General features: G+C 65.9%; 1 protein-coding gene across 1 annotated transcript; it reads left to right on the plus strand.

The window, feature by feature from the left end:
* Positions 1 to 7,036: 7,036 nt before the first annotated feature.
* On the plus strand, positions 7,037 to 17,675 carry SEMA4A (semaphorin 4A). Its single transcript, XM_040577987.1, has 17 exons — positions 7,037 to 7,052; positions 7,127 to 7,228; positions 9,565 to 9,705; positions 10,735 to 10,895; positions 11,027 to 11,089; positions 11,220 to 11,318; positions 12,014 to 12,122; positions 12,227 to 12,343; positions 12,464 to 12,594; positions 12,673 to 12,842; positions 12,931 to 13,072; positions 13,484 to 13,673; positions 13,775 to 13,890; positions 13,983 to 14,143; positions 14,232 to 14,344; positions 14,903 to 15,499; positions 17,524 to 17,675. Exons 1-17 carry the CDS (start codon positions 7,037 to 7,039, stop codon positions 17,673 to 17,675), a joined length of 2,580 nt encoding a protein of 859 aa, XP_040433921.1.
* The last annotated feature ends 26 nt before the right edge of the window (positions 17,676 to 17,701 follow it).

Consider the following 17,701-nt stretch of genomic DNA (forward strand, 5'->3'; position numbering starts at 1 on the left):
CTCAAGCAGAGCACAGTGCCTTTGCAACCCTTCTCTTTTTCTAGTTTTTTGTTTTGGTTTTTTTTTTTTTGGTGGATCTGAACCCCAAATTCCCTTCCTTTTTTTTTTTTTTTTTTTTTTTTTTTAATTTTTTATTTCACTGCCACGCCGGCGTGGGGGGCTCCTGGCAGCTTGCGGGTGATGCCCCACGTCTCTCTGTGGCCGTGTGGGCATTATCCCCCCTTCCCAGCCCCTTGCCCACGTGCACTCCCAACGCTCCACGTACTGTATTTCCCATCCAAGGCACCTCTTTGCCCTTTGGGTTTGTTTTTTTTTTAATTTTATTTTTAAGCAGCCGAGTTGTGCCTTAGCCCAGGTGGGGGCTGCTCCGGAGCCGGGCTGGGAGCCCCCCAGGACCTTGCACGGCGTTGAGGGTAGATGGAGTAGGGGAAGTGAAAACCTGCCGGAGCTGCATCCCGGGACCAGATGGATTTGGCAGATTGGGTGGTGGACCTCACTCCTGCAGGCTCGGAGCCGGTGGGACCCCCTTGGACCCCCTTTTTGGGGGCTGCTGCATCCAGCGTGGTTCACCTCTGTTCTTCTCGGCTGTGGTTAGTCGGGCTCTTCTCTGGTGGCAGGAGCTCAGGAGCCCATTTCAGGGCAGGATGAGGCCAAGGATGCTTAGTTGGGACAGGGCTGGTTTGCCAGGAGGGCGCTGGGGGAGGCTTTTTGGGTGAGGGGGATTTGGGGGTCTGGCACGGGGGGCTCCTCTCTCTGCAAGGGTCCATCCAGCTGTTAACAGAGATTTCAGCTTTTTGCCTCGATTGGGGTGTGCCTGCAGCACCCCCTGCCTCGAGCGCAGCCTGGGGGAGGGGGGGGGGCAGGTTCAGTTCCCCAGCACGAGCCCCCCCACTCCGGCGGGATCTGGTGGGACCCCTTATGTATCTGTGCTTGCAAAGCTTCTGTATTACTGCCTGTATTTCCTTCCAGAATCAATACAGCCAAACCCTTCCCACCCGTGTGTCCGTGTCATTGCTGTCCTGGGGGGGGGCGCTGGGGGGGGACACGCTTTGCTGCAGCCCAGCCTGGCCTTGCTCTTGCCCTGGGGCTGGGGGTGGGGGTCTCTTTAAGCCCCGCAGAGAGGGTTGGGGCTCAGCACCCTACGGGGGGTAGGGGGGAAACAGGGTGGTCCCGCACACCCTGATGCACCCATGGGACCCCCGGGTGGGGTGCTGAGAGCTGGGAGGGTGGGGGGTCCTTGCAGGGCTAGTACCGCCCCCCCCGCCCCAGGCTCAGCGCTGATGCAGAGAGGGGATAGAATTTGGGGAGAGGGCTCAGAGATTCCCACCTTTTGGGGTTTTGGGGAGCAGACATTCCCCGGGATGGGACAGGGTGGGATGGGACAGGGTGGGGATGGGATGGGATGGGATGGGATGGGATGGGATGGGATGGGATGGGATGGGATGGGATGGGATGGGATGGGATGGGATGGGATGGGATGGGATGGGATGGGATGGGATGGGATGGGATGTGACAGACTGGGATGGACTGGGGGTGGGGGTGGGGGTGCAGAAGCAGAGTGAGCTCCTGAGCGCAGGTTTGCTCCAACCATGGGGATGACCCCAGCACCCCACCGAGGGGACCCCCCCTGTTCCCCCCGCCCCCCGCCAAGCCGTGCCAGGCACTGGAGTGAGGCGGGATGCCGGGGAGAAGGAGAGCCGTAAAGCCAGCGCATAATCGGCTTTGCCGGGCACAGCGTTGGGGAGCCGCGATGTGAGCGAGCGCGGGCGGGCGGCCGGGGTGCAGGCACAGCCAGGTAGGTGCCCGGGGTGCCCATCCTGGGGGTACCCCCCCCCCCCCCAGTGCTCGGATGCCTGGGTCCCCCCAGCCGTGCAAGTTCACAGCGCCCAGACTTGGGTACCAGCAGGGCTGAGCCGCACGAGGGCAGGGGGTGCCAGGGGGTCTCTGGGGGGTCACTGCCACCATCCAGCTTTGGGGTGGCTTTTGGGGACATGGCAAGGTACCCACATCCCCCCCCAGGACGGGGGGTTACGGTGGGGGATCACAGGGTGGCACGGAACACGGTGGCTCCAGCGTCACCCCCTCCCCGTGCCCCATTTGCCCCCCCATCTCTGCCAGCTCAGGGATGCCAGTGCCACAGCGCTGGGACAGATAACCGGCACAGTGGGTGACACCGAGGAGCTGCACCGTGTCCCCCTTGCGCCCCGAGGTGGGACCCTAGCCTGACCCCCAACCTCGCACCTCCGGGCCCCAAAAGTCACGAGATGTGCCCAAAATAGCGGGTTGCTGAGCGCCGGGGGGGGGAAGGCGGCTGCGCTGCCGGGACCTTCTGCTCCTGCCCCACCGCGCTGTGGGGAGCAAGGTCAGGAGACAAGGGGAAATGTCACGGGTGCTCCCCACACCCCCTGGGACCCAGGCGCAGCGAGACTGGGTCACGCTGGGGAAGGGCTGAGCTGGCAGCATCACCCTGTGTCTCCTCACCACCCTCGGTGACCCATGGTGACCTGTGGGGTCCCTGCACGGTCCCAAGAGGACCTGGCACAGCCCACGGGGACCCTGCGCGTCCCACGTGGACCTTGCACAGCCCCGTGTAGACCTTGCATGGCCCGGTGGGGACAATTGCACAGCTCATGGGAACCATGCGCAGCCCTATAGGGACTGTGCACAGCCTATGGGGACCTTGCACACCCCTATGGGGACCTTGCACACCCCTTTGGGGACCTTGCGCCACCCATGAGGAGTGTGTAGAGTGTGTATGGCCCATGGGGACCTTGCACAGCCCTATAGGGACCATGCATAGCCTATGGGGACCTTGCACAGCCTATGGGGACCTTGCATCACCCATGGGGTGTGTGTATGGCTCATGGGGACCTTGCACAGCCCTATAGGGACCATGTACAACCCGTGGAGACCTTGCACAGCCCCACCTGGACTTGGCACACCCCTGTAGGGACCTGGCACACCCCTTTGGGGACCTGGCACAGCCCATGTGGACCTTGCACAGCCCCACGTAGACTTTGCACAGCCCTATAGGGACCATGTACAGCCTATGGGGACCTTGCACAGCCCCTATGGACCTTGCACCACCCATGGGGAGTGCATATGGCCCACGGGGACTTTGCACAGCTGACGGGGACTGCGCACAAGGGTGCCTGTGCCAGAACTCCAGCCCTGCTCCAGCTGGAGCAAAGTGGGGGCTGGGTTTCTCCAGTTCCTCCTGCAATCCTGCAGGGCTGAGCCCCGCTCGGAGCTCCCTTGGGAAGCAAGAGGGGAACCGGAACCCGGAGCAGGGGGCCATGACCCTGTCTCACTCACTCATGCCGCAAGTCTCGGGGTCTCTGCAGAGGCACCCTGGGGTGCTGGGTGGGAGCACTGGGGTTTGGGCACTGCAAACAGACACAGGGAGGGCACCTGCTGGGGACCATCAGGCTTTTTTTTTTGGGGGGGGGGGAGCGGAAATTTAGCATAAGGGTCCCTTGGAGCAATTGCTGGGATCGGGTAGAGCCAGGACTGACCCCATGTCCAGCAGCCACTGGGGTTGACTGGGCTGGAGCATGGCTGAGCGGGTGCTGGGGGCTGAGCCGGGGGCTGGGGGCTGAGCGGGGGCTGGGGGCTGAGTGGGGGCTGGGGGCCTCACAAGCCCCACGCTGGCCCCCTCTAGGCCCCTGCGTGCCCGGGGGGATTAAGGTCAGGCCGCCCCGCTAATCCCAAGGGTGGTTTAAGACGTGAGCCTGTGCCCCCCTGCCACCCCCAAGGCTGCACCCCAAGGTGCTGCACATCATGGGACAGCCGCAGGGCACCCTTGGTGGGACAAGGCAGGGGTGGGGGGCCCACGGCTGAGCCCTTGGGGTGGGAGGGGGTGCAGAGCAGCTGCCTTTCCACAGCAGGCTTCGGCTAAGCCTCCGGTGCCGGCGGGCACAAGGCACAAGCTCCTTACGACTCCCAGGCAAAGGCTCCCGACATCCCAAGCCCCGTGGGAACAGGGGCAGCAGACCCCGGGACCCCTCCCCAGCCCTGGGCAGGGCAGGTACCCCCAGCGTGGGGTGGAAACGCTTGTCCCCAGCCCACTGCTTGTGGGGGTGTTGGTAGGGGCAGAGCAAGAGGGCTGGCACCGCTCCTGGGTGCCCCCCCAGCTTGTGCAATTGCTGGCTGGGCGCAAAGTGACGCACCCAGGGTCACGCAGGGGAGGAGGTGGCAGAGGGAGGAAGCAGTTGGGGGGTGGGGGTTCTGTTTCGGGGCTCAGGGCACCCCGCTCCCACATGGGGGAAGGGGAAGGAGGGTAAGTTCCAAAGGAGAAGTGGGATCTGCCTGCGCCAGCTGGGCCAAGGCTGCCCAGCAAGGGAAGTTTCCCGGGGGGGGGGGGGGGGGGGGGGAAGTGCCGTGGAACAAAATTGGATGTTGTGGTTGCTGGGGGGGGGGGGGGAGGGGGCGGAGTGTGGGGAGGGGGATATATGTGGCCGCTCAGGATCAGCTCATAGTGGCTGCTGGTGGCACCGTGACCCGGCCCTGAGCCCCCTCCCGGGACCCCCCAAAGGCAGGAGGGGACAGGCAGCCAGAGCCAGCACTGCTCGTCTGGGGGGGTGAGCAGAGCCGGGGGGCTGAGACAGGGTTGCAGAAGTGGGGGTGCAGGGGTGGGGTGTCGGTAGGGGGGAGCAGGGAGGGGGTGCCAGGATGCAACACAGAAACAGGGGTGCAGAGATGGGGGTGCAAGGATGCGGTGTGGGAAAGGGGCTACAGAGGTGGGGTGCAGGGATGCAACACAGAAACAGGGATGCAGAGATGGGGCACAGGGATGCTGTGTGGATATGGGGGTGTAGAGATGGGGTGCAGGGATGGGGGTGCAGGGATGTGGTGGATATGGGGGAGCAAGGATGGGGTGCAGGGATGCTGTGTGGATATAGGGGTGTAAAGATGGGGTGCAGGGATTGGGGTGCAGGGATGTGGTATGGATATGGGGGAGCAAAGGTGGGGTGCAGGGATGCAACACAGAAACAGGGATGCAGAGTTGGGGTGCAGGAATGTAGGTGCAGGGATGCGGTGTGGGTACGGGGGAGCAGGGATGGGGCACAGATACAGGGATGCCAAGATGGGGGTGCAGGGACATGGCACAACCAGAGGGGTGTAAAGATGGGGTGCAGGGATGTGGTGTGGCTACGGGGGTGCAGGGATGCGTTGTGGATATGGGGGCGCAGGGACTGGGCGCAGGGATGCGGTGTGGGTATGGGGGCGCAGGGACGGGGCGCAGGGATGCGGTGTGGGTATGGGGGCGCAGGGACGGGGCGCAGGGATGCGGTGTGGGTATGGGGGCGCAGGGATGCGGTGTGGGTATGGGGGCGCAGGGACGGGGCGCAGGGATGCGGTGTGGGTATGGGGGCGCAGGGACGGGGCGCAGGGATGCGGTGTGGGTATGGGGGCGCAGGGATGCAGCACAGATACAGGGATGCCAAGATGGGGCGCAGGGACACGATGCGGTTCTGGGGGCGCCGGCACGTGCCGGGAGGGGTGCTGGCGGGGGCGCGCCGGGGGGGGGGGGGGGGGGGGCGCGGAGGGCTTCCTGCGCGTGGCCGCGCACCTCCGCGGGGGGTGGGGGCGGGCGCGTGCCCGCCCGGTGCACGCGCGCGCCGGGCCGGGGTGCAGGGGTGGCCGTGCAGGGGCGCGGGGTGCGCAGCCGTGCCCCCCCCCCCCGCGCCGCCCCGGCCCGGTGGCCCAGGCGAGGCCGGCCGTAGCCATGGCGATGTGAGCGGCGGCCGCGGGCCCCGCGGGGATGCTGGACCCGCCCGGGCGCGGGCGCTGCCACAGGTCGGTACCGGCACCGGGGCCGGGCAGGCGCGGGGGTGGGGCGGGGAGAGCCGGGGCGGAGGGTGGTCGCCATAGCGGGGACCCCCCCGAGCAGCTCTGACATTGCCGGGCGGTGACAAAGGGGCTGAGGTCCCAGCGGCGGTGAAGCCCCCCCACCACCCCCGCCTTGCATCCTCGCCTTTGCACCCCCCCAGCCCCCTTTCTCTCCCCCCATCTCCGGTGCATCCCTCTGCCCCCCCAGCTCCCTCTGTGCATCCTCCTGCCTCTTCCCGGCTCTATCTATCCCCCCCGTTTGCATCCTGCCCTTCGCATCCCTCACCTCCAGAATCCCTCCCCCATCACCCCCTGCACCCCCCAGATTTCCCCCGGCATCCCCCCATACCCTCACAGCATCCCCCCCCCCCTTGCTTTTTATCTTGCTCACATCCCTTCCTGCTCCAGCTTGGGAGGGGGGATCAAAGGAGCCTCCCCCAGCTACAGCCGGGCTCCCTCAGCCCCTGACTGGTGCTGGAAGCACCCCAGCACCCCCCACCCACGCCACAGGGGTGCTCCTGGGGGGTGACATGGGCAGGGGGTTGGGATCAGGTGGCAGGGAAGGACCACACTCTGCCCTGCTGCTGGGCGACCCCGGTTCCCAGCCACTGGGGAAACTGAGGCACGGGGAAGGTGCGGCAGCCAGGAGCTCAGTGCCGATGTGGCCCCCAGCTCCACGTCTGCCCTGGGCCACCACGTCTGAGCACAGGCCGTGTCCCAGGACAGGTGAACCCCCTTTTTGCACCGATGATGGGGGGTTATCAGCAGCGTGATCTTCCCCAGCTTGGAGGGAATCTGGAGAGCGCTTGGGTCAGGGGACCAAGTGCCGTGTCCCAAGTCCCATGGAGCTACAGCCATGGAGAACCTGGAAGCACCAGGGAAAACCCACCCCCCCCCAGGGAAAACCCACCCCCCCAGCGCTGCGAGGCCCTTGGTGACACTGGCCTCCACGTGCCAGGAGGCTGTGGTGGCCCAGGCCACCAGGAGGGACAGGGCTGGGACAACACTTCCAACGCCGCTGGAGCATCCCTGAGGTCATCCCTGTGTCAGAACTGTCTCATCCTGGGGGGACACTCTCAGGGGGCTCCCCCCAGCCCCACCGCGGTCCCCCCTGAACCTTCAGCCTCACCGAGGAGCTTCCAGTCCTTTTCCCATCCCTCCTCCCCCTCTGCCGGCCCCGGTGGCTCCAGCCCAGGGCAGAACAATGCGGCTGGTCCAAGGCCCCGTTTTCCAGCCAACCCTTGGCCAAGTGGGAAATCCGGGGCAGAGTAACCTACTTTCTGGGTTTGACAAGGAGCTTTCTGTCCCAGCCAAGCAAGGTGGCAGGGGGGGGCACTGCCCTGCCAGGGCTGGGGGTCCCAGCAGGCGGATGGCTGGTGGCACCAGGGGAAGGCAGGTAAGGAGGCCCCGGCAGGGCAGGATGGTCCTCAGCCTTGTCTGGAGCGGGATATTGGGGTACCTCAGGTGAGGCTGTGGGGTTGGGGGGACACCAGGGCTTTGGCTTCGGTGGGTTTCTCGCCCACCGGCGTCCCAAAGCAAGACGATGGAGCGTGCAGGGGTCCTGGCTGCCACCACCGCTATGGGCTGGGGGTGGGGGGGCGATGCTCGGCCCCAGGGGGCTGGTTTTGGGGGGCCAGTGCTCAGCCCCATGGGGTTTTTGTGGGGGGCGATGCTTGGCCCCAGGGGCTGTTTGTTGGGGTGATGCTTGGCTCCAGGGGGCTGGTTTTGGGGGGGTAGTGCTCAGCCCCATGGGATTGTTTATGGGGGCAATGGTTGGCCCCATGGAGCTGTTTGTGGGGGGCGATGCTCACCCTCAGGGGCTGTTTGTGGGGGTGATGTTTGGCCTTAGGAGCTCTTTGTGGGGGGCAATGCTCAGACCCAGGGGCTGTTTGTTGGGGTGATGCTCAGCCCCATGGGGTTTTTGTGGGGGACGATGCTCAGCCCCAGGAGTCTGGTTTTGGGGGCAGTGCTCAGCCCCATGGGGTTGTTTGTGGGGGCCATGCTCAGCCCCATGGAGCTGTTTGTGGGGGTGATGCTCACCCTCAGGGGCCGTTTGTGGGGGGCGATGCTCAGCCTCAGGGGCTGTTTAAGGGGGGGTGATGCTTGGCGCCAGGGGCTGTTTGCGGGGTGATGCTCGGCCCCATGGGGCTGGTTTTGGGGGGCAGTGCTCAGACCCAGGGTGTTGTTTGTGGGCACCACGCTCAGCCCCAGGAAGCTGTTTGTGGGGGGCGATGCTCAGCCTCAGGGGCTGTTTAAGGGGGGGTGATGCTTGGCGCCAGGGGCTGTTTGCGGGGTGATGCTCGGCCCCATGGGGCTGGTTTTGGGGGGCAGTGCTCAGACCCAGGGTGTTGTTTGTGGGCACCAAGCTCAGCCCCAGGAAGCTGTTTGTGGGGGGCGATGCTCAGCCTCAGGGGCTGTTTAAGGGGGGGTGATGCTTGGCGCCAGGGGCTGTTTGCGGGGTGATGCTCGGCCCCATGGGGCTGGTTTTGGGGGGCAGTGCTCAGACCCAGGGTGTTGTTCGTGGGCACCACGCTCAGCCCCAGGAAGCTGTTTGTGGGGGGCGATGCTCAGCCTCAGGGGCTGTTTAAGGGGCGTTGATATTTGGCCCCAGAGGCTGTTTGTGGGGGCGATGCTCATCCCCATGGATCTGCTTGTGGGGGGCGATGCTTGTCCCCAGGGGCTGTTTGTGGGGTGATGCTCGGCCCCAGGGGGCTGGTTTTGGGGGCAGTGCTCAGCCCCATGGGGCTGTTTGTTGGGGCGATGCTCCGACCCGCTGTTGATCCTCACAGTCCCACCATTGCTTTGCTCTCACCCCAAAGATTTCCCCAAAGCCCAGAAGGGAACCCAGCCATCTGGGCACCCCATTTCCCACCCTGTCCCCCCCCGGGCACCCCAGCTGGAGGAGCAGAGCACCCCGGCTCCCATCCCAGCTCCCTCCAGCAGGCTTCGCTGCCTTCCCGGCTGGGGTGCGAGGCGGGCGAGGGGGGAGCAGGTCCCCGCTGCCCCAACCTGCCGAGGCTCGTCCTCTTCCAGCAGGACTTTCTGGTTCCAGCAGTCCCCGGCGGGGCCACGCTGGGCTGGGCTGGGCCGCAGCAAACCCTGCCACGAGCTGGGCTGGGAGCCTGGCAGCGCGGCAGGATTTGGCCAAGTGCTGGGCATGGGCCTGTGGGGGTCTTCTGGTTGCAGCCCCCCGGGGCCAGGCACCCGCTGGGTGACGATGCTCCAGGGGTGGAGGTGAGCCAGCTCTGTCCTCGCCTGCCGGAGAGGTAATGTCACTTGCTGGGGACATGGTGGCCGCCTGCAAGGGGTCTGGGGGACCACGTGGCTCTGCAGACGTTGCCCCTTCCCCACTGCTTCTGGAAAGAGCTGCAAGAGGCCGGGGGTGTCCCGTCCCCCCCAGTTTTGCGGAATAGAGGAATCATGGAGGAATCGCTGCTGGGGACGGGCACTGTGGGGCTCTGCGGGGGCAGGGCAGGAGCATCTGGGCACCCCTGTGCCGGGGGTGGGGGTCCCGCTATGGGGAGCCCAGCAAGGCGTGGGGACATCTCCGCCTGCCCTGGGGTGGCAGTGGGAAGCTCGTACCCACATTTGGGGGCCACGCACGGCTTCAGGCAGCGGAGCCCCACGCCCCCCACCCCCACCCCCCACCCCTCGTGCTGGGTGCTGGCTTCCCCCCTCTCATTTCCGCTTGGTGACACGCAGCGCTTACCCTAACCCTCACCCTTCCCGCAGGGATCGTGCTGGGACCCTCCAGGGGTGCATCCCTGCCGCCCCCCGCCATGCCCACAGCTGCCCTCCGCCTGCTCTGTGGTGTGGTGGTGCCGGCTGCCATGCTCTGCGCCGAGCCCCTGCCCCGCGTCGCTTTCCTCGGCGGTGAGTATGGGGCAAAAGGGCTGGGGGCAGGATGGGGACAAGCTGGGGGGACACCCCCATCCCCCCCCATCAGCTTGGGGGAGCAGCCATCCCCAGGGCTGAGCATCCAGCATCGGGGACCTGGTGCTCTCCACCGCAGCATCCCCATCTCCTTACCCCATGTGGGGCAGGGGGAAGGTGGTGCTGGGGTGGGCGCTGGTGGCAGCGGGGCGATGCAGGGGGCTACGGGACCATTTTTGCGGGGGTAGGTGTAAGGTGGCCGGTTGGCACCCAAACACCTCGGGGAGTGGGAGGTGGGTGCCCCCCCAGGGTGCGGTTGTGGCACCTACCTGGCACCCAGGAGCTGCTTCAGGGCCACCTGGGGTGGAGGAAAGAGCAGTAGGGTGCTGCGTCCGGGTGGCAAGGGAAGGGGGTTGGTGGTGCGGGGGGCTGGTGAGGTTTGGGTGGGCAGGGGGGGTCTGCACCCCCATGGCAGGGCCATGCCCTCCGAGGCGCCCGCCTGCGCTGCCACTTCCCCTTCCCCATGCAGCCATTCCGAGAACTGCAAAATGCGGATGGTGGGGGGGGGGGTTCCCTGTTTCGACGGCTGGCAGGGGCAAAGAAGAAACCTGTGGCCCCCCACTGTGCTTGAGGGCACCGGAGGGGCTTGTAGCCCCCCAGGTTGGCACCATGGGGTGGTGCACCCCCACATTGCCCCATGGCTGTGGCCCCAAAGCATCCCAGGCAGAGCTTGCGGCCCAGAAAACATCCCCCATTTCTTGCAGGAGAGCAAAGCGGCGCGGCTGTGGGGGCTTTGCAACTGGGGGGGCGTCCAGCTCCTGCAGTGGGACCCCAGGGGGCCGGGGGGGTGTGTCAGAGATGAGTGGGGAAGTGGGGGCAGCGATGGGGGGCTGCGAGGGGAGCGGTGCACCCCGTTTCCTATGTCAGAGGCGACACGAGTCAGACGGCGTCTGCCTGGGGCTGCTGGTGGGACTGGGACCCGTGCGCGCGTGTCTTGGCCCCCCCGTGAACTCCCTTTGCTCCTGCCAGGAGACCCCCGACGGTCCCTGACCCATTTCAGCCAGGACAACGTCTCCCACTACGACATCTTCCTCCTGCACGAGAGCGAGGAGGAGCTGTACGTGGGGGCGCGGGACCGGGTGCTGGCCCTCAACATCAGCAACCCGGGCAGCATCCGTGCCAAAGCCTCGGTGAGCCCCTCCTGGGGAGCTTGGGGGGGGGGGGGGGGCTGTCCCGTGCCGTGCCTCAGTTTCCCCACTCAGGCTGGGGGCGGGGGGTGGCCCGGCTCAGCAGCTGTGGACCCTCTCCCTTCCCTCCACAGATAATGTGGGGACCCACGGCCGAGAAAACCTCCGAGTGTGCTTTTAAGAAGAAGAGCCAGGAGGTGAGAAAGCACCGTGGGAGGTTTGGGGAGGGGTCCATAGGGAGGCTGTGGTGGTGGTGGTGGGGACACGGGACGTCGCACAGCCACAGGGATGCTCAGCCCCCCCGGCTCTGCTCTTTCCCCCTCACAGACCGAATGCTTCAACTTCATCAGGGTCCTTGTAGCTGTGAACCAAACCCACCTCTACGTCTGCGGGACCTACGCCTTCAGCCCCGCGTGCACGTACATCGTAAGTGCCAAGCCCCACCGGGGACGGGGACGGGGACGGGGACGGAGACGGGGACGGGGATGGGGACGGGGATGGGGACGGGGATGGGGACGGGGATGGGGATGGGGACGGGGACGGGGACGGGGACGGGGACGGGGACGGGGACGGGGATGGGGACGGGGATGGGGACGGGGATGGGACGGGGACGGGGACGGGGACGGGGATGGGGACGGGGACGGGGACGGGGATGGGGACGGGGACGGGGACGGGGACGGGGACGGGGACAGGGACTGGGACGGGGACGGGGATGGGGACAGGGAGGGCTCGCCAGACATATCGTAGCATTGCTATCAGGAGCCACAAAACACCAGCCCAACCCCCCCCCCCAGTGGGATGGGGGAACCGCAGCACGGGATGGATGGGGGTGCTGGGTGCCCCCCCCCAAGGTTTCATGCACGTCAAGAGCCCCTGATGTTTCTTGCCGCAGCTGCCAACGGCTTTGTACCTGCCAGCTCAGATGCAGGTGGTAAAAAAAGATAATTTGGGGTCCTGGTTGCTTCTGGGCAATGCCAGGCAGCCCATCCCTGCCTCAGTTTCCCCACTTGTCGAGCAGATGGCGAGTGCCGACGCTTCCCCGCAGGGGCTCCCAGCCGTTTCTTGCAGGTTTTGGGGTGTGTTTTAACCCCCTGGGCTGGTTTCCCCCCCCTTTCCCACAGCGCCTGGAGAACTTCACGCTGGTGCCCAGCGGCAGGGGACAACCTTTCCTGGACGGGAAGGGCCAGTGCCCCTTCGACCCCCAGCACACCCACACGGCGCTGCTGGTGGGTGAGTACGGGGGGTGGGCACCCAGCCCTGGCGTGGAGGCGAGGTGGGGGGTGGGGTGGGGGGGTGTCCCTGACGCCTCTCACCCCCTCCCCATCCCGGAGCAGACGGTGAGCTCTACGCTGGCACCATGAACAACTTCCAGGGCAACGAGCCCATCATCTCCCGCTCGCTGGGCAGCCGGACCCTGCTCAAGACGGACGCCTTCCTCCGCTGGCTTTCGGGTGAGGGGGGTCGGGACCCCCGCCTGCCCTCCCCTTCCCTCTGCCTAGGGATGGGGGGGTCTGTAGCAGCCGCCCCCCCCCCCCTCCCCCTCACGCCTGCCTTTGGCTGTGCCCCCCCAGCCGATGCCGCCTTCGTGGCCTCCTTCAGCATCCCTGGAGATGACAAGGTCTACTTCTTCTTCGAGGAGACGGCGGATGAGTTCGATTTCTTCGAGCGGCTCCTGGTGCCGCGGGTGGCCCGTGTCTGCAAGGTGGGTGCGGGGATGGTGACGGAGGAGGAGGATGGGGGTCCCCCACCCTAGGGCTGAGCAGCCCCCTGGGTCCCGCAGAGCGACGTCGGGGGGGACAAGGTGCTGCAGAAGAAGTGGACCACGTTCCTGAAAGCCCAGCTGGTGTGTTCGCAACCCGGCCGCTTCCCCTTCAACGTCATCCATCACGCCTTCGCCCTGCCCCGCCGCCGTGGCGGGGCCGACTTCTACGCCGTCTTCACCTCGCAGTGGTGAGTCCCGGCGCCCCGGGGAGGGGGCTCTGGGTGCCCTGGGGACCCCCCCTCTGTCCTCCCCACGCTCACCTCGCCATCCCCGCAGGCAGGCGGGCAGCGCCGCCGTCTGTGCCTACAGCCAGGAGGCCCTGGAGGAGGTCTTCGAGGGCAAGTACAAGGAGCTGAACAAGGAGAGCTCCCGCTGGAGCGTCTACAGTGGCCCCGACATGAGCCCCCGCCCCGGCAGCGTGAGTGCTGCCCACCCCCGGGGGACGAGACCCTCCTGGGGGGACGATGCTGGCTGGTCCCCGTGGGGAGCTCTTTGGCTGTCCCAGTTTGCCCTAGGGTGGTGCAAGTGGGATGGGAGAGGGGGAGGGTCCCTCGGCACCCAAGCGATGCTGGCGTGGGGCAGCCTGGTGGCGCATCTCGCCCCCCACTGCTCCCCCTGCCTCAGTTTCCCCACGCCGGGGGGCACAGGAGGATCGCCCCGCCAAGAGTTGAGTGTGGGGACGTGGCAGGATGGGCTGGGGATGGGAAAGGGGAAGGGTCCCTTGGTACCCAAGTGATGCTGGTGTGGGGCAGCCTGGTGGTGCATTGCCCCCCACTGCTCCCCCTGCCTCAGTTTCCCCACGCCAGCACTGACTCCTCTCTCCCCGCAGTGCTACATGGGCCCCTCCTCCGACAAAGCCCTCACCTTCATGAAGGACCATTTCCTCATGGACGGGAAGGTGTCACCCACCCAGGGGCGGCCGCTGCTGGTGAAGACGGACGTCACCTACACGCGCATCGCGGTAGACGAGATCCGTGGCGTCTCGGGGACCACCTACCGCGTCATGTTCCTGGCCACCGGTGGGTTTACGTGGGGGGCACACGCACAGGGTGCCTGGTCACCCTTCTTTTAGCCCCCCCCCCACCCCCAAACACCGGTGACACCCCCTGTGCCCCCGCAGCGGAGGGTTTCCTGCACAAAGCGGTGGAGCTGCCCAGGGGTCCCCACATCGTGGAGAGCATCCAGCTCTTCGGGACGCCGGAGCCGGTGAAGAACCTCCTGCTGGCCCCGGGGAAGGTAGGGGACGGGGAGCGGGGTGACCCAAAAGCCCACCCCAAACCTGGTGTGGAACATTGGGGGGGTTCAGCCCTGCTCCTCTCCCTCCCCAGGGGATGCTCTACGTGGGTTACTCTGGTGGCGTCCTCCAAGTCCCGTTGGCCAACTGCAGCCTGCACCGGAGCTGCGCCGAATGCGTGCTGGCGCGGGACCCGTACTGCGCCTGGCACAGCCTCGAGGGGTCCTGCCAGCCCACCCGCGCCGCCCAGGACACGTGAGCAGGGCAGGGGGAGCAGCGGGAGGAGGGTGGCCGGGGGGATGTGGACGCTACCGGGATGCTGATGCCGCTCTCCTGGCCGCAGAAGCGCGTGGCTGCAGGACGTCGAGGCGGGGAGCCCGGCCACCGCGTGCCACCGCGGGAGGAGCGTGGCCATGCCCCGAGCCTGGGGGGCACAGGAGGATCCCCCCGCAAAGAGTTGAGTATGGGGACGTGGTGGGATGGGCTGGGGATGGGAAGGGGGAAGGGTTCCTCAGCACCCAAGTCATGCTGGCGTGGGGCAGCTGCTCCCCGTGCCTCAGTTTCCCCACATCTGGGGGGCACAGGAGGTTCCCCCCCAAAAATGTTGAGTGTGGGGACGTGGCAGGACAGGATGGGAAGGGGGAAGGGTCCCTCGGCACCCAAGTGATGCTGGTGTGGGGCAGCCTGGTGGCGCATCCCCCTATCCCCCCCAGCTGCTCCCCATGCCTCAGTTTCCCCACACCTGGGGGGCACAGGAGGATCCCCCCGCAAAGAATTGGGTGTGGGGACGTGGGATGGGCTGGGGATGGGAAGGGGGAAGGGTCCCTTGGCACCCAAGTGATGCTGGCATGGGGCAGCTGCTCCCCCTGCCTCAGTTTCCCCACATCTGGGGTGGCACAGGACTAGCCCCCCCCCGTGAAGAGCTGAGTACTGGGACATGGTGGGCCAGGCTGGGGACGTGGAGGGACAGAGGATGGGGTGCATCACCCCGCTGTCCCCCTCCTCACGCCGCAGGGCTGACCCCCCCGCTGAACGCCGTGGTCCGTCTGCCGTGCCCCCACCGTTCCGCCCTGGCCACCTACCGCTGGCAGCAGCCGGGGGGGGGCCGGGGGGCCACGGCGCTGCTGCCGGACCACACGCTGGTGGTCATCGTGCAACGGGGCACCGCCGGCACCTACACGTGCCAGGCCACCGAGAACGGCTACACGTGGCCCGTGGCTCAGTACCACCTGCGGGACCCCAGCACCCCCGAGGAGGGTTTGCCCTGGGGGGACTCAGCCCCCAGCCCCCAGTACTCTTACTGGCCCCAGTTTGTCACCGTCACCGTACTGCTGGCCGTGACGCTGGCGGCCGCCGCCGGCCTGGCTCTCCTGGGCTACCACGACCAGCTGAAAGCCAGGAGCAAGGTGAGGGGGTGCAGCGCGCCCCGCAGCCCCCCCGGCCAGCGCCGCGAGAAGGTGCCCCTCAATGGGGGCACCCCGGAGCCCCCCACGCCCGGAGCCCCCACCGAGGAGGAGGAGGACGACGAAGGCTCCCGCGCTTGCTGCCTCCAGCTCGACGGGGACGTGGATGCCGATAACAACAGGGTCCGCATGGCGGGGGGGGGACACGGTGTGATGGCGATGATGGGGCGGGGGGGGACCATGGCGGGGGGGGGATATGAATGTTATGAATGTGAAAATTTATTATTTTTTTTTATTTAATACATGTTTTTAACATAAGGTACCATTGGGGGGGGGGGGGGGCTGGGTGCAGCAGGGGGGCAGCAAAGGGGTAGGATGAGGGGGGGGTGCAGAGGAGGAATGAGGACGGGGGGGGGACAACAGTGGGGGCTCGGTGGGTGCTGACACCAGTGTCACCCCAGGAAAAAAAACTGGATTCCATAAAAAATCCCAAATGGGATGGATGGGACAGGCTCCATGGGGGGGGGCACCCACCCCCAGAGAGCCATGGAACCCCCTCCCCCCCAGCTCCCCCCCCCCATTGGCCCCAGCTGCTTTTTTGATGACCTTGAGCCTTTTTTTTTTTTTTTTTTAAGACGAACCAGCTGTACATGTTCCTGCTCTTTGTACATTTGATTCTATTTTTTTTTAATTATTATTAAAAAGGAAAAGCTGCTGCGTTGCGCTGCTGGGCCCCAGGAGCAGTGCCAGGAGAGCGGTGACACACGTGGGCGTGCAAGGTGTGCATGCATGCGTAGTGGGCGTGCGTGTGCAAGGTGGGGGCGTGCAAGGTGTGCACAGGTGCAGTGGTGCATGCACACCCAGGGTGTGTGTATGTGCGGGGAATGCGCGCTCCTGTGCAACACCGGGGGTGTGCAAGGGTGCAACACAGGCATGCATGTGTAGTGCGTGTGCAAGGTGGGGGTGTGGACAGGTGCAACGCGTGCATGCCCGTGCAGTGTGTGTGTGGAATGTGCATTCACGTGCAACACGGTGGTGTGCAAGGGTGCAAACATAGGCATGCCCATGCTGTGTGTGTGCAGAATGGGCCTGCGCGTGCAATGTGGGGGTGTGAAAGGTGTGGGTGCACACACAGGGTGTGTGTATGTGAAGGGAATGTGTGCTCCTGTGCAACACGGGGGTGTGCAAGGGTGCGGCACAGGCATGCATGGGTAGTGTGCATGTTGAAAGTGCATGCATGTGCAAGGTGGGGGTGTGCAAGTGTGCACAGGTGCAACACGTGTGTATGCACAGTGTGTGTGTAGAATGTGCATTCACGTGCAACATGGTGGTGTGCAAGGGTGCAAACATACGCATGCACATGCAGTGTGTGTGCAGAAAGGGCCTGCGTGTGCAATGTGGGGGTGTACAAGGTGTGCACGCACGTGCAGTGTCTGTGCTGAATGTGTGTGCATGCGCAATGCGTGGGTGTGCAAAGTGTGCATGCAGAATGGGCCTGCCCATGCAATGTGTGAGTGTGCAAGGTGCACACAGGTGCAACACGTGTACGCACGCGCAGTGTGTGGCATGTGCATTCACATGCAACATGGTGGTGTGCAAGGGTGCGATCTATGCATGCCCGTGCAGTGTGCATGCAGAGCGGGCATGCATGTGCAAGGTGTGGGTGTGCAAGGTGTGCGTGCACGTGCAGTGTGCGTGCATGTGCAAGGTATGGGTGTGCAAAGTGTGCATGCACGTGCAGTGTGCGTGCAGAACATGCGTGCATGTGCGGTGTGGTGGTGTGCAACATATGCATGCCCGTGCAGTGTGCATGCAGAGCGGGCACGCGTGTGCAAGGTGGGGGCATGCAAGGTGTGCAGGGGTGCAACACGCACATGTGCACGTGCAGAGAATGCGTGCACTCCTGTGCAACACGGGGGTGTGCAAGGGTGCAGCACAGGTATGCACGGGTAGTGTGCGTGTAGAATGTGCATGCATGTGCAAGGTGCGCGTGTGCAAAACGAGGAGCAAGGAGCCGGGGTGGGGGGGGCACCCCCACCCCCCGGGAGGGGGAAGGGCCCCCTTACACCCGCCCGTCGCTCCCATCCCCCCGGTGCGTCGCTGCCGCTCCCCCCGCGGCTGTGCCCTCTGCCCTCCCAGCGGCCCACGCCTGCACCCCTCCCGGAAAGCCGCAGCCAGGCGGTAAGAGCCGCTGGCCCTTTAAGGGCGGTAACGAAACGCTGTCGCTTTAAGGCGAGGGCGCCGCTCTGCGCATGCCGCTGCCCTCCCCGCCCGCCTTGCCGGGGCGCAGCGGCCGGCATCTTTACTGCGGCCGGAAGTGCGAGCGATCACTTCCGGAGCGGCCTCTGCCCTTTCCCAAGATGGCGCCCGTGCTCGGGCGCTGATTGCTCGGGCGGCGCGCGAGGCCCCG

This window comes from Falco naumanni, chromosome 20 (assembly GCF_017639655.2).
Source record: "Falco naumanni isolate bFalNau1 chromosome 20, bFalNau1.pat, whole genome shotgun sequence".
Taxonomy (NCBI): Eukaryota; Metazoa; Chordata; class Aves; order Falconiformes; family Falconidae; genus Falco; species Falco naumanni.